We start from the raw sequence: 15,943 nt of genomic DNA on the forward strand, positions 1-15,943 counted from the left end.
GGAGGCATGGAAGCAGAGCAGTCCAGGCCACTTTGGAGAAGCAAAGAGCTGTCAAACAAAGGGTCCCTAAGGGCATGACGGGAGGGTGCCATCACCAGCGTGTCCCAGCTGCTCAGTGCTACAGAGCAAGGCAGAGGTTCGGGGCCAGGCTCTGTCTCTGGAAGTGGGAGGGAGGCCCAGCCAGAAGGTGTGATGTGTGCTAGGTGGTAAGTGGCTGAGGTTCTCAGCCTGGCTTCAGACGTAGTGGGGTGGGGGGTTACCGGCATTGGAGGACAATTCCTCCCCCTCATTACCTGTTAAAAGGGTCTTGTTGAAAACACTCCTTCCAAACCATGGAAGCTACTGCCCTGGACATCAGGTAAGAGTAATACTTGGCACCGTAGCCCACAAGATGGCTGAATCGAAGCTGCCAGGCCTGCCAAAAGAAAAACACAGGACAGGAAATATGAAGTCTTTGTATTTTCAGAACACGAGGGAAACACATAAGGAAAATCGCAAAGGTTTTAATTTAAATTTAACTCTAGAGGGCCGTGTCACTCACGATAGTAGTATTTTCCCACATTTTATACACTGTTATGGACTGGTGTGTCCCCAAAGTCCATATGTTGAAGCCCTAACCCCAATACCTCAGAATGTGACTGTATTGGAGATAGGGCCATTAAAAGGGTGGTCAAGCTAAACTGAAGCAGTTAGGGTGGGCCCTAATCCAGTAGGACTGGAGTCCTTATAAGAAGGGAAGGACACGGGGGATGGGCTCCGAGGAAAGATCACATGAGGGCACAGCAAGAAGGTGGTCGTCTGCAGGCCAAGGAGAGGGGCCTTGAAGAAACCAAATCTGCCACATCTAATTGTTTCCAAGGTCATCACTGCTGGGATTCATTTCTGTGACAGACACGGAGAGAGGACAGCCCACGGTCAGCAGGAGGGGTGAAGATAATGGAGCAGGGATGGACTTCCACATCTGCTGTAGCCTGCTAGGAATGCCTGGTCATCCACACCAGGAGAGGGAATTATGGGTCTGGCACTAGGCACATCCATTTCTTTTTTTTTTTTTTTTTTTTTGGAGTTTTGGAGGACAACGATGTAGTTATTGTAAGAAAGGCCATTTGAGTTTTCATGGAAGAATACTCTTCCACTGGAAAATTCTCGTCCAACAAATACTGTTCTTTCTTGGTACGTAAAGGCTGAAACAACTACATTCTGACCGGTTGGTAGCAGGAAGGTTATCCAAGTGCCAACGCATAAACTTACCACAGCCATTCACGGTAGTGTTGCGACAACAAAAGCTAGAATTACGAAAGTGGTCCTCAAAAGACATATTTATGACCTAAAATTTTTTACTTTTCTAAAACAAACATGCACTAATCCACTGTCTCCTAATGTGTGCTTTAGTTGGCATTACATTTTTTGAGAAAAAAAACTGAAGCCTAAGTTTTTTTTTAAAGATGTAACCAAAAAACTGAGCTTTATTCAGTTTTTTGGTTTTTAATGAGAGATGGATATATTATTTTTTCATTCATAATTTAATTTTTTCAGTATATTGATACATTACTTTCAAGTCTACAACATAATGATTCAGTATTTGTATATATTTTGAAATGATCACCACAATAAGTCTAAAAGCCTGTTTGTTTTTTTTTAACAAAGATAATCATTCTCTAACAAATATTTTAATTCCCCGGAAAATAAAGTATAAGGTGTAATCCTTAGCATAAACCTATAAACTAGATAAGCAAATTCTACCTGATTAAGAACAAATATTTTAGGGGCGCCTGGGTGGCACAGCGGTTAAGCGTCTGCCTTCGGCTCAGGGCGTGATCCCGGCGTTACGGGATCGAGCCCCACATCAGGCTCTTCCTCTATGAGTCTGCTTCTTCCTCTCCCACTCCCCCTGCTTGTGTTCCCTCTCTCGCTGCTGTCTCTATCTCTGTGGAATAAAGAAATTAAAAAAAATCTTTTAAAAAAAAAAAAAAAAAAAAAAAAGAACAAATATTTTAAAAAACAGTTCTTTGATCACAGTGTGTGGCACGTTTTAGAACCGTCTATCTAAGTCTTCTACCTACTACACAGGGACTCTAACAATGAGATCACAGCGCTATTACTCTCTGCGTGTGTCCAACACATTAAGACAAATATTTTGTCTGCATTGAGCACAGGAGCTGTTATAAAAGAAGGTATGCTAATGTGACATTGTGTGTCAACCACACTTGAATTTAAAAAAAAGAAACTATTAAAAAAAAAAGGAATAGCGCAAATAAATGGAAAGTTGCAAATGGGAGAAAAAAAAAAAAAAGGAAGGTGTGCTGGAGCGCCGAAACTGATTTTGAATATAAGGATGTCATGGCAGAGAGAAACAATGACCCTCCGTTTTCACTTTCTTTGTTTTCCAAAATGGCTATGCTTGGAAATTAAGTGAGCACCTTGGGAGTCATGCTCTGAAAGGAAAGAGACATGTCCCTTGCTCCTGTGGTGTGCCATGCTGGAGATCCCAGCCGTGGGGAGCCGCAAGCAGAGAGCATGGTTTCTGACTGCACGAAGCCAGCGCCAACACTGGGTGGGGGCACTCACAAGGCTGTTACCTGCGGTCTGTTACAGAAACCAGACCCGGATCCTTCCTCACTGGCCCCAGGCACAGGTGCCAGCACCATGAACACAGGAAGGGCGGGTGGAGCTGAGGCCCTAAAAGACGAACTGTGGCCTCACCTGGGATGGGAGAATGTGACTGCACCTTCTCCAGCCAACAGGTATCCTCAGTGGGGCATGGGGAGCATGGAAAGTAGAGAAAGGCTTTCTGTCCCATCCTGTTTCCTATGCAAGTGGTTTTTAAGTTGAAGGCAAATAAGTCAAGGACCATCTTTGGGTCAAATTCCATTATGATAAACTTTGAGTAACTAAATTTTTAGTCAAAGGGTTGGATCTTTTGGAATTCATTTATAACACATACAACAGTTCTGTATACTCTGTCTTATCACAAAAGGGGGATCTATGTCAATTTTTGTGTTATGCTGGCATCTTAATGGACCACTGGTAATCTTTCTCATGTATAGCCACCGGGATACAATGCTATCTCTTGTAACGGAATATGGCCTGCCGTTTCAGTCTGATATTCCATTGATACTGGTTCTTATGCTACTGATGATGTCAATCAACGTCTCTCAAGGTGGACGCCTCAAGACAGGAAGCACACTATTGAAGGGGTCCTCTCTTTGAAACGTCTTCTTGGTGATCTGCCATAACTAGTGTGGTAGTGTTTGTAGTACAGAGCAGAGTTTAATTTAGTCTAGATCCCAGCTGCATGCAGTTTTTTGTTGCCCTGAAAGCAGGCCTTCTTCAATAGAGGCATTTGATTCGAGCTAAGAAATTTCTAAGTTCGGGGCGCCTGGGTGGCACAGCGGTAAAGCGTCTGCTTTCGGCTCAGGGCGTGATCCCGGCGTTATGGGATCGAGCCCCACATCAGGCTCTTCCGCTATGAGCCTGCTTCTTCCTCTCCCACTCCCCCTGCTTGTGTTCCCTCTCTCGCTGTCTGTCTCTATCTCTATCAAATAAATAAATAAAATCTTTAAAAAAAAGAAATTTCTAAGTTCGTTCGTGTCATCAGCTCATAACTAAGTCCTCACATAAACAGAGTAATAAAAATAAGACCTTTCAGAAGTGTAGAAAGAGACATCAGGGTTTGTGCAATGCTCAATTTCCTGAGCTGCCACGGCGTCTGCCTTATAGCAACATGCCTCCCTGGATCCAGATATCCTGGCACAATGTGCACCTCGTTGTGTCTTGTTCTTTAATTACAGGTTTGAGTTCAGTACTACACCCTTTCCATACCTCAAGACACACTAGATGAATTACACCCACCTGACACCTTTCATCAGTGGTTTGCAAGTTTATGGTGGACGAAGACCTACAGTTCCACAGCTGTGTAACCACAAAGAGCTGAATTCCTTCTAATTCAACCTAATATTAGATCTTTGTTATAATTTCACTCGTTTGTCAGGAAAAGGAAAAGACAGCATTTCACTTTAAGCTCAGAAATGACAACATGCTCTTCCTTTGAAGTCGAAGCGTTTTTCTTCTTAAAGGATACTGCTGGATGGACAGACATTTTCACCCTTCCTTTGTTTTTTTGTTTGTTTGTTGTTGTTGTTTTTAATAAAGATTTTATTTATTTATCTGAAAGAGAGAGAGAGAATAAGCAGTAGGGAGGGGCAGAGAGAGAGAGAGAGAAGCAGACTCCTTGCTGAGCAGGAAGCCTGATGCAGGACTCGATCCCAGGTCCAAGAGATCATGACCTGAGCTGAAGACAGTTGCTTAACCAACTGAGCCACCCAGGCGCCCCTTCACCCTTCCTTTTAAGTGTAATGTGCAGATCTGGTCTTAAAACAAAGGATACAAACACCTTTGCAGTTTTTCTTTTATTCTGACTGGAAGTGTAGAACTTCCAACCCTGACACTATCCCAAGGCATGGCTCTTACAGACTTCTTGGTCAGACACTCTAAGTGATTCCACAAACAAGAATGTGCAGCAGGCGAAGAACATTCTAGAAACTCTGTGGAAACTATCACTTGCTTTAGAACTCAGGAAAGGGGAGGCCCTTTGAGGATTCTTTTTTTTTTTTTAAGGATTTTATTTATTTATTTGACAGAGATAGAGACAGCCAACGAGAGAGGGAACACAAGCAGGTGGAGTGGGAGAGGAAGAAGCAGGCTCATAGCGGAAGAGCCCGATGTGGGGCTCGATCCCACAATGCTGGGATCACGCTCTGAGCCGAAGGCAGACGCTTAACCGCCGTGCCACCCAGGCGCCCCCCCCTTTGAGGATTCTTATTCGCTGTAGCTCCTTCCTAACCACGTGATTTTCCTCCAAACAAATTAAAGACAGGGTCAGGAATGGAAAGGCAGCAAAGGAGCTGTTTACCTACTATCTATTTCAGTTTCAGACCCAGAAGAGGGGCCAGTGCAGAGTAAGCACTCATTAACTACATGTTAAATGTTCAGTGGTAGAACTAGTCATTTTTCTTAGTTATACTCTCAAATAGCACATCATTTTTTTCTTCTCTAGCTACATGTGTATAAATGCATTTAGCTAAAATTTATTTTAAAACAGTCTTACCGGTGACATTAATTGCATGAGAACAGGAATGACACCCATTGTCTCTTTGGTGTGTGTCACACAAACTGAAATTTCCTTAAGAGCAAAGACCACAATACTGTGTGTATGTCTGGACCTAGCACTGTATGGGGACTACAACAGGAATTCAACAGCTGTCTGCCGGATGGATGGATGAATGGATGCATGAACAGACACTGTAGGATTTTTTCAGGATGACGCGCAATGTTACTGAAAAATTAGCCTTTGACTGCAATGAGGAGGCCAGGAATAATATCCCTGTCACAAATAAGAGGATACTACAGAGCTAAAAGCAAATTTTGAATCCTACACTGACTATGAATAATAGTTGTTTTTTTAAACTACATTTTTTACTACATTATTTGATAGATGATATAAGACTTTCGAGGCTAATTCTGACGCCTGATCTCCAGGTCTGGACTATGTACATGATCTGTGTCGTGCTTCCTAGGGTGTGCAGACTAAACGAACAAACAACGGCCTGGCAACACAGTGCAAGCTCATAAAGGCCTACTGTTCAGTGTGTACCTGTCATCATTAGGGAACTAAAAGACAACTCGATAGAAAGAAGCAAATTCCTGAGCTAGTCTTTATGGACAGACCATTTTGATTTTTTACATTCTCTACGCACAATACTGTTGGTTGGTGGAGGACCTCTTATTTTTTTTTAAGATTTTATTTATTTATTCGACAGAGATAGAGACAGCCAGCGAGAGAGGGAACACAAGCAGGGGGAGTGGGAGAGGAAGAAGCAGGCTCATAGAGGAGGAGCCTGACGTGGGGCTCAATCCCATAACACCGGGATCACGCCCTGAGCCGAAGGCAGACACTTAACCGCTGTGCCACCCAGGCACCCCCTGTGGAGTACCTCTTATGATACCAAATCTGTGGCATCCAACAGTGGTCAACCACAATGGAAAGCAGAAGGAGATATTTTTCGATCTGCCGTCTCACGTTTATATTCTCTCTCTCTTAATGTATGCGTACATATATATTTTCCATGAATCAATATGGACTGGTATTTCTAATTTGATAAAAAAGTCCCTATTGACGCTTTACCAAAACCTGAGAAATGACAGTGCCAAACAAACAGGAATTCTGCGTTTGTAATATAAAGTGATTTTAAATGAAACACAGCTATTGTGCTTGACAAACTTTCAAGTGGCCCCCATGATCTCATTCACACCTTTGTGAAATCACTCCCCTTGAGTGTGGGCAGGAGCTGTGCCTTGCTTCTAACTAGCAGACTATGGCAACAGCAGTGGAAGGTCACCTTCATGATTAGTTGTGCTATATATAACATCTTGTCTGGTTAGCAGACTCACTCTAGAAACCCTCCGTGGTGTCCTGAGGAAGTCAGAAGCCATGTTGGAGAAGCCCACCTGGTAGGAAGCCAGGCGAACCTTCTCGGATCTGGGAGGAAGGATTTAAGATGTGGGAGTGGTCTCTCAGACACAGGGGTGTCCTATAGCTGACAGCAAGAACTCGGGGCCCTGGGTCTCACAGCTGCAAAGACAGGAATTCTGCCAATGACCCAGGTGAGGCAGTCAGGCCCCAGATGAGACTGCAGTTGGAGGACACCTTGGCTGCAGCCTGTGACACCCGAGCACGGGATGCTGCTATGCTGGGCTGCCTCCTGACACACAGAAACTGAGATGGCGACTGGTTTACCAGGAAGTCTGTGGTAATTTGTTACATGGCAATAGAAAATGTGTATTATTATTTAGGTCAAAAAGTGAGAGTTGTCTTCAGAAGTACTACTAAGAGAAATGAGCCCCTGAAAATACGGAAGGGATACCTGTATTTATTAAATGTCTCTGTCAAAATCTTTTGATGATGACATTTTTTATAGATATTTTGTAAATTTTTATAAATAGTTTAACATTTTACATTTTACAAACAGAATCAAGAAAGAGTAATTTGGTCAAGGCTTCCGGCAGAAGTTGTTAAGCAAGCCCTCCTCATTTCCTTCTTCCTCTTAGAAACAGAATCACATTCTTTCCCCCAACACGTCTGAGCAAGGCTGCAGTTGCTCTGGCAGAGACTACACTTCCCAGGGTTCCTCGAGTGGCTACGCTATGTTCTTGTATGCGCGGGTGAGTGGAGGTAATGTGTACAACCCTGTCCTTCAAAAGAACGCTGCTTAACCCCCCTTCTCTTTCCCCCTCTCTGCTGGCCTTGAGAAGTGACCTTGGACGCAGATCAAAGGCAAATGTTGAGGAACCACCAGTCTGCCAGCCCTATCTGCACACCCTTGCCTTGTCAGGCAGGAGGAAGTGAACTGTTATCTGATTTAAGTCACTGATATTTTGTTTTTCCAACTGATGACCACACAGGTCCCATGTGTGGAGACAGAACTCACAGCCAGGTGTCTTTCTAAAATCAATGCCCATGCTCTCTTGCTCTCTTGCTACTCCATACTGTACATCCTAAAGTATCAAATTGAATGATGTGACCTACTGCTCTCCACTAATGGGATTATAATCACCCTAATTTCAAATTCTGGACCCTCAGAACATATTCCTATGCATGATTTGTGTGTTTATATTTGACACCCACGACTTAGAATTTAATTTCTATCTTACTAGCTTAATCACATCAAAAACACACCACGTAGCTTTTTTTACAGCTAAAAAAGGAAAGACCTTATACACATGATAATAAGAATAAGTGTTATAATAAGTTAAAATGTTAACACTGCTGGACTTGGGGGAGGCCTCTGGGATCTATGAGAGGCCAATAGCTGACAGCCAGGGGAAGGCTGGTTTGTGTATATTAATCCTAAACCTAAGTATAATAATAAGAGTAAGTTAAAATGTTAACACTGTTCTCCAGTATATAAAAATATTTATCCACGTTACATAAATCCTTCTCCACATTACCATTCAAACTTGAATAATTTCCCAAAGTACCATTAAGAGAATTTTCTAACCCCAAAACAGACTCCTATGCCGTATTTGTGGGTTTATGACACAAATCCTAATGACAACTGGAAGACATTTTCTATGCTAATGGTAGAATTATGGCCTATTTTCAGAAGACCCAGTGTTAGAAGAAAAAAATGTTCTTAACAAACTGACCAAATCTCTTCAGGCAATTAATAGTAACATCAGCATATCATTATCAATGCACAAAATATTAATTAGGAGTACATCTCTTTAGTATGTCAATCTCAATTGTCAGTTTTCTTTACATATGGATACTGGGGAAAAAAGCTTCAAAAAAACAAAAACCCTGGAAATACTGGATTGTATCTGTCAAAGCTAATCCATTAGCACAGCAAAGGTGTGGATGATTCAAATGTTTATGTTGTTAAAGTGCTTATTAGGTGAAACATGGATAGGTGATATTAATCTAAGTAAATAAGATAATAAATGAAAAACAACAAGCATGGAACTGTAACCAAGACACACTGTCTTTTTCCTTCCTTAACACTGCTCCTTAACATTGCTTTTCCCCTTGCCTGAACCATCTCACAAGAAAAAGGAGGTTCGTCTCCATTCTAAAGGAACCCATGCTCAGGCAATGAGAACTGCCACAGAATATGAGGGCTTCTGTGATCAGGAGGCCACCCAGGAGAGCAACAGGGACCCCTGTAAGAACAGGACACAATCAGGTACAGCTCTGGTATGAATACATTCACCGAAAGAAGTGGGATACCAAAACAAACAGAAAACAATTGGTAAAATGGCCACAGTAATTCCATACCTAACAATAATTACTCTAAATGTAAATGGACTGGATTCTCCAATTAAAAGACACAGAGTGGCTGGCTGGATTTTTTCTTTTTTTTTAAAGACACAACTATGCTGCTGACAAAAGACTCACTTCAGCTTTAAGGACACACAAAGGCTCAATGTGCAGGGATGTAAAAATATATTCCATGCAAATGGGAAGCAAAAATGAACAAGGAGAGCTATACTTACATCAGAAAAAATAAACTTTAAGACAAAACAGTAACAGAGAAAAAGAAGGTCATCATTTAGTGTTAACAGAGTCAATTCATCAAGAAGATAGAACAGCTGTAAATACATATGCTCCCAACATCAGAGCACCTAACTATGTTAAGCAAATGCTAACATATCTGAAGAGTAAAACAGACAATCAGACAGTAATAGCAGGGAACTTCAATACCTGACTTTCAACAATGGACAGACCATCCAGACTTTCAACAATGGATAGACCATCCAGACAGAAAGCCAACAGGGACACATTAGCCTTGAACCATTCTTTTGATCAAATGGTCCTAACAGACATATATGCAGATCATTCCATCCAACAACAGCAGACTACATATTCTTCTCAAGCACACACAGAACATTCTCCAGCACAGATTATATGATAGGTCACAAAACAAGTCTTACCAAATTTAAGAAGACAGAAATCATACCAAGTATCTTCTCTGACCACAATGACATGAAACTGGATGTTAATAACAGGAGGAAAGCTTGAAAATTCACAAATATTTGGAAATTCAACAACATACTTCTGAACTAATGGGCCAAAGAAGAAACCAACAGGCAAAATAAAAAAATATCTTGAAACAAAGAAAAACAAAGGTGCAACGTATCAAAATCTATGGGATATTGCAAAAGCAGATTTAAGATGGAAGATCTCAAAAAAAAAAAAAAATCAACCTAACTTTATACCTTAAGGAACTAGAAAAAGAGGAACCAATTAAGTCCAAAGTTAGCAGAAGGAAGGAAATAACAAAGATCAGAGCGGAAATAGATGAAATAGTGACTAGAAGACAATAGAAAATAATGAACAGTTTTTTTTTAGTAAAGATGTATTTATTTATTTTGGGGGGAGTTTGGCACAAACAAAAGGGAAGACTGCTTTTCCCTGAGGGTTTTACTGAAGACAGGGGTTGTGAGCTTTTCAGCTCTGGGGCTGGAGTTGGGGCTTGGTCATTTTTATTTTCTTTCTTTTTTTTTCTCTTTAAAGATTTTATTTATTTATTTGACAGAGATAGAGACAGCCAGAGAGAGAGGGAACACAAGCAGGGGGAGTGGGAGAGGAAGAAGCAGGCTCATAGCAGAGGAGCCTGATGTGGGGCTCGATCCCACAACGCTGGGATCACACCCTGAGCCGAAGGCAGGCGCCCCTGGTCATTTTTATTTTCATTCTCTAAGTGGTGGCACAGAAAGCCTTCAGGGAACAAAAGCCACATAGAAGAAACTGAAGCATCTTACACTGAACCCAGCACCCTGGCAAGGGGCAGTGCAACTTCACCCAGGCAAAGATACCTGAGAATCGGCAGAGCAGGCCCCTTCCACAGAAGATCAGCTGGAACACCAGGGGAATACCAAGTTTGCCAAGCACACAGAACTGCACAACTCCAGCACTAGGGGAAAATAGTATATAGAATTCAAAGTTTTTTCTCATGATTTTTTATATTTCAGTTTAATTCTTTCCTTTCCTTTTTTCCCTTTTTTCTTTTCAGCTAGTTTCTTATTTTATCAACTCTTTGTTTCTAAGTCTTTTTTTAACTTTCATTTTTACATTTATGTTTTATAGATACATTCTTCGTTTTTGGCTTCCTTTCACTGTATTCAATTTTATTTGTGTGTGCATATATATATATGTAATGTTTTGCTTTCTTTACAGTTTTGGGATTTAGTGTCTTCTAACAAACAGACCAAAATATACCCAGGACCATGTGGATCACCTGCTTTGTCCATCAAGGAGATTATATTCTCTCCTTTTTCCCTTTTTTCTTTTCTTTTGGTTTCTAACACTCTTAGGATTTGTCTGGTGTGTATTTCACTTGGGTTGTGGTTGATATTTTTGATTCTCGTTCATCCATTCTTCTCTGGGCAAAATGACTAGAAGGAGAAATTCACAACAAAGGAAAGAACCAGAGGTAATACTCTCTGCCACAGATCTAATTGATATGGATATAAGTAAAATCTCAGAGCTGGAACTCAGGATAATGACTATAAAGTTACTAGCTGGGCTTGAAAAAAGCATGAAAGAGACTAGATAATCTCTTAGTGCAGAAATAAAATATAATCAGGCTGAAATTAAAACTCTTTAACTGACATGCAGCCTAAATTGGATGCTCTAACAGCTAGGATACATAAGGAGGAAGACAGAGTCCATGACATAGAAGACAAGATGATGGAAAGGGAGGAAGCTAAGAAAAAGAAAGAAAAACAACTAACAGACCATGAGGGGAGGCTTCAAGAAATCAGCGATGGCATAAAGTAAAACAATATTAGAATTATTGGGGTCCCAGAGGAAGGAGAAAGAGAGATGGACAGAAGGTATATTTGAGCAAATCATCGCCAAGAACTTCCCTAACCTGGGGAAGAAAACAGGCATTCGAGTTCAAGAGGTAGAGAGAATGTCCCCCAAAATCAATAAAAATAGATTAATACCCCAACATATAATAGTGAAGCTTGCAAATTTCAGAGATAAAGAGAAAATCCTGAAAGCAGTCTGAGGCAAGAGCTCCTTAACCTACAATGATAGAAACATTAGACTGGTAGCAGACCTATACACAGAGACCTGGCAGGCCAGAAAGGGCTGCCATGATATATTCAGGGTATTAATGAGAAAAACATGCAGCCAAGAATACTTTATCCAGCAAGGCTGTCATTCAGAATGGAAGGAGTGATAAAAGAGCTACCAGGACAAACAGAAACTAAAAGAATTTTAGTAATCTCTAACCAGCCCTGCAAAAATTTTAAAGAGGATTCTGTAAGCGAAGAGAGAGCCCAAAAGTAATACAGAGCAGAAAGAAAAGAGACAATCTACAGAAACATGGACTTTACAGGTAATAAAATGGTGCTAAATTCATATCTGTCAATAGTTACTCTGAATGTAAATGGGCTAAATGCTCCAATCAAAGACAAAGGATATCAGATTGGATAAAAAAAAAAAAGCAAGACCCATCCATATGCTGTCTACAAGAGACCCATTATACAACTAAGGACACCACCAAATTGAAAGTGAAGGGGTGGAGAACCATTTATCATGCCAATGGATATCAAATGAAAGCTGGAGTAGCAATACTCCTATCAGACAAATCATATTTTAAACCAAAGATTGTAGTAAGGGATGAAGAAGGACACTATATCACACATAAAGGATCTGTCCAACAAGAAGATCTAACAATTATAAATACTTATGCTCCTAACTTGGGAGCAGCCAATTATATCAACCAATTAATAACCAAATTAAAGAAACACACTGATAATAATACAATAATAGTAGGGGACTTCAACACCCCACTCACAGCAATGGACAGATCATCTGAGCAGATCAATAAGGAAAGAAGGGCTCTGAATGACACACGGGACCAAATGGACTTCACAGATACATACAGAGCCTCCCATCCTAAAGCAACAGAACACACATTCTTCTCGAGTGTACCTGGAACTTTCTACAGAATAGGTCACATACTGGGTCACACATCAGGTCTCAACAGATCCCAAAAGATTGGGATTTTTTCCCTGCATATTTTCAGACCAAATGCTTTGAAACTGGAACTCAATTACAAGAGGAAATTTGGAAGGAACTCAAACACTTGGAGGTTAAAGAGCATCCAACTAAAGAATGAATGAGTCAATCAGGAAATTAAAGAAGAATTTAAAAAAATTATGGCAACAAATGAAAATGAAAACAGAACTGTTCAAAACCTTTGGGATACAGCAAAGGTGGTCCTAAGAGCAATACAAGCCATTCTCAAAAAATTAGAAAAGTCTCAAATACACAAGCTAACCTTACATAAGGAGCTGGAAAAAGAACAGAAAATAAAGCCTAAACCAAGCAGGAGAAGAGAAATAATAAAGATTAGAGCAGAAATCAATGAAATAAAAATTAAAAAAAAAAAGAAATCAATGAAATAGAAACCAGAAGAACAACAGAACAGATCAATGAAACTAGAAGCTGGTTCTTTGAAAGAATTAATAAGATCGATAAATCTCTAGCCACTCTTATGAGAAAGAAAAGAAAAAGGACCCAAATTAATAAAATCATGAGGAGAGATAACAACCAACACCAAGGAAACACAAACAATTTTAAGAACATATTATGAGCAAGTATATGCCAAAAAATTAGGCAATCTGGAAGAAATGGATGCATTCCTGGAAACATGTAAACTACCAAAACTGAAACAGCAGGAAATAGAAAACCTGAACAGACCCATAATCAGCAGGAAAATTGAAGCAGTAATCAAAAATTTCCCAACAGGGGCGCCTGGGTGGCACAGCAGTTGGGCGTCTGCCTTCGGCTCAGGGCGTGATCCTGGCATTGTGGGATTGAGCCCCACATCAGGCTCTTCCGCTATGAGCCTGCTTCTTCCTCTCCCACTCCCCCTGCTTGTGTTCCCTCTCTCGCTGGCTGTCTCTATCTCTGTCAAATCAATAAAATCTTTAAAAAAAAATTCCCAACAAACAGGAGTCCAGGACCTGATGGCTTTCCATAGGAATCCTATCAAACATTTGAAGAACTAATACCTACTCTTCTGAAGCTGTTTCAAAAAACAGAAAGGGAAGGAAAACTTCCAAACTCATTCTATGAGGCCAGCATTACCTTGATCCAAAGCCAGACAAAGACCCCACCAAAAAGGAGATTTACAGACCAATGTCCCTGATGACCATGGATGCCAAAATTCTCACCAAGATACTTCCCAATAGTATCCAACAGTATATTAAGAGGATTATTCAACATGACCAAGTGGGATTTCTTCCTGGGCTGAAAGGGCAGTTCAACATTCACAAATCAGTCAACGTGATACATCACATTGATAAAAGAAAGGACAAGAACCATATGATCCACTCAATTGATGCAGAAAAACCATTTGACAAAATACAGCATCCTTTCTTGATTAAAATTCTCCACAGTGTCGGGATAGAGGGAACATACCTCAATATCATAAAAGCCATCTACAAAAAGTGAATATCATTCTCAATGTGGAAAAACTGAGAGCTTTTCCTCCAAGGTCAGAAACACACAGGGATGCCCACTCTCCCCACTCTTGTTCAGCATACTACTAGAAGTCCTAGCCTCAGCAATCAGATAACGAAAAGAAGTAAAAGTCATTCAAATTGGCAAAGAAGTCAAACTCTCACTCTTTGCAGATAACATGATACTTTATGTGGAAAACCCAAAAGACTCCACCCCAAAACTGCTAGAACTCATTCAGGAATTCAGCAAAGTGCAGGATATAAAATCAATGCACAGTAAATTCTATACACTAACAGAGAAATTAAGAAATTGATCCCATTTACAATTGCACCAAAAACCATAAGATACCTAGAAATAAACCTAATCAAAGAAGTAAATGATCTGTACTCCAAAAGCTATAGCACACTTATCAAAGAAATTGAGGAAGACACAAAAAAATAGAAGAACATTCCATGCTCACGGATTAGAAGAGTAAATATTATTAAAATGTCTAGGCTACCCAGAGGAATCTATACATTCAATACGATCCCTATCAAAATACCATCAACATCTTTTGCAGAGCTGGAATAAATAATCCTAAAATTTGTATGGAACCAGAAAGACCCTGAATAGCCAGAGGAATGCAGAAAAAGAAAAACAAACCTGGGGGCATCACAGTGTCATACTTCAAGTTCTATTACAAAGCTGTAATCATCAAGACAGTATAGTACTGGCACAAAAACAGACACATAGATCAGTGGAACAGAATAGAGAACCCAGAAATGGATCCTCAACACTATGGTCAACTAATCTTCGACAAAGCAGGAAAGAATATCCAATGTAAAAAGGACAGTCTCTTCAACAAACTGTGTTGGGAAAATTGGACAGCCACATGCAGAAGAATGAAATTGGACCATTTTCTTACACCATTCACAAAGATAAACTCAAAATGGATGAAAGACCTAAACATTAGAGAGGAATCCATCAAAATTCTAGAGGAGAACACAGGCAACAACTTCTTCAACTTTGGCCACAGAAATTCTTGCTAGACACATCTCCAAAGGCAAGAGAAACAAAACAAAAGCAAAATGAACTATTGGGACTTCATCAAGATAAAAACTTCTGCACAGCAAAGGAAACAGTCAACAAAACTAAAAGGCAACCTATGGAATGGGAGACGATATTTGCAAATGAGTATCAGATAAAGGGCTAGTATCTAAGATCTATAAAGAACTTATCAAACTCAACAACCAAAAAACAAATAATCCAGTCAAGAAATGGGCAAAAGACATGAACAGACATTTCTCCAAAGAAGACATCCAAATGGCCAACAGACACATGAAAAAATGCTCCACATCACTCGGCATCAGGGAAATACAAATCAAAACCACAATGAGACACCACCTCACACCAGTCAGAAGGGCCAAAATTAACAGGACAGGAAACCACAAATGTTAGTGAGGATGGGGAGCAAGGAGAACCCTCTTACACTGTTGGTGGGAATGCAAGCTGGTACAGCCACTCTGGAAAACGGTACAGAGGTTCCTCAAGAAGTTAAAAACAGAACTACCCTATAATCCAGCAACCACACTACTGGATATTTACCCCCAAAATACAAATGAGGTGATCTGAAGGGGCACCTGTACCCCAATGTTCATAGCAGCCATGTCCATAATAGCCAAACTGTAGAAGGAGCTGAGATGTCCACAGAGAGATGGATGGATAAAGAAGATGTGGTGTATATATATACAATGGAATATTACTCAGCCATCGGAAAAGATGAATACTTACCATTTACATGGATGTGGATGGAACTGGAGGGTATTATGCTGAGCGAAATATGTCAATCAGAGAAAGACAGTTATCATATAGTTTCACTCATATGTGGAATATAAGACAATGCACAGAGGATCATAGGGGAAA

General features: G+C 40.4%; 1 protein-coding gene across 6 annotated transcripts in view; it reads right to left on the reverse strand.

The window, feature by feature from the left end:
- MIPEP (mitochondrial intermediate peptidase) overlaps nucleotides 1-15,943 on the reverse strand; it is a 190,736-nt gene that overhangs the window by 27,156 nt on the left and 147,637 nt on the right. For all 6 annotated transcript variants that reach the window (XM_034664985.1, XM_034664986.1, XM_034664984.1 and 3 more), the window contains one exon: nucleotides 294-415. In XM_034664985.1, the coding sequence (XP_034520876.1) occupies nucleotides 294-415 (122 nt within the window). The remainder of the gene's footprint in view (nucleotides 1-293; nucleotides 416-15,943) is intronic.

The sequence above is a fragment of the Ailuropoda melanoleuca genome, chromosome 7 (assembly GCF_002007445.2).
Source record: "Ailuropoda melanoleuca isolate Jingjing chromosome 7, ASM200744v2, whole genome shotgun sequence".
NCBI classification, from domain to species: domain Eukaryota; kingdom Metazoa; phylum Chordata; class Mammalia; order Carnivora; family Ursidae; genus Ailuropoda; species Ailuropoda melanoleuca.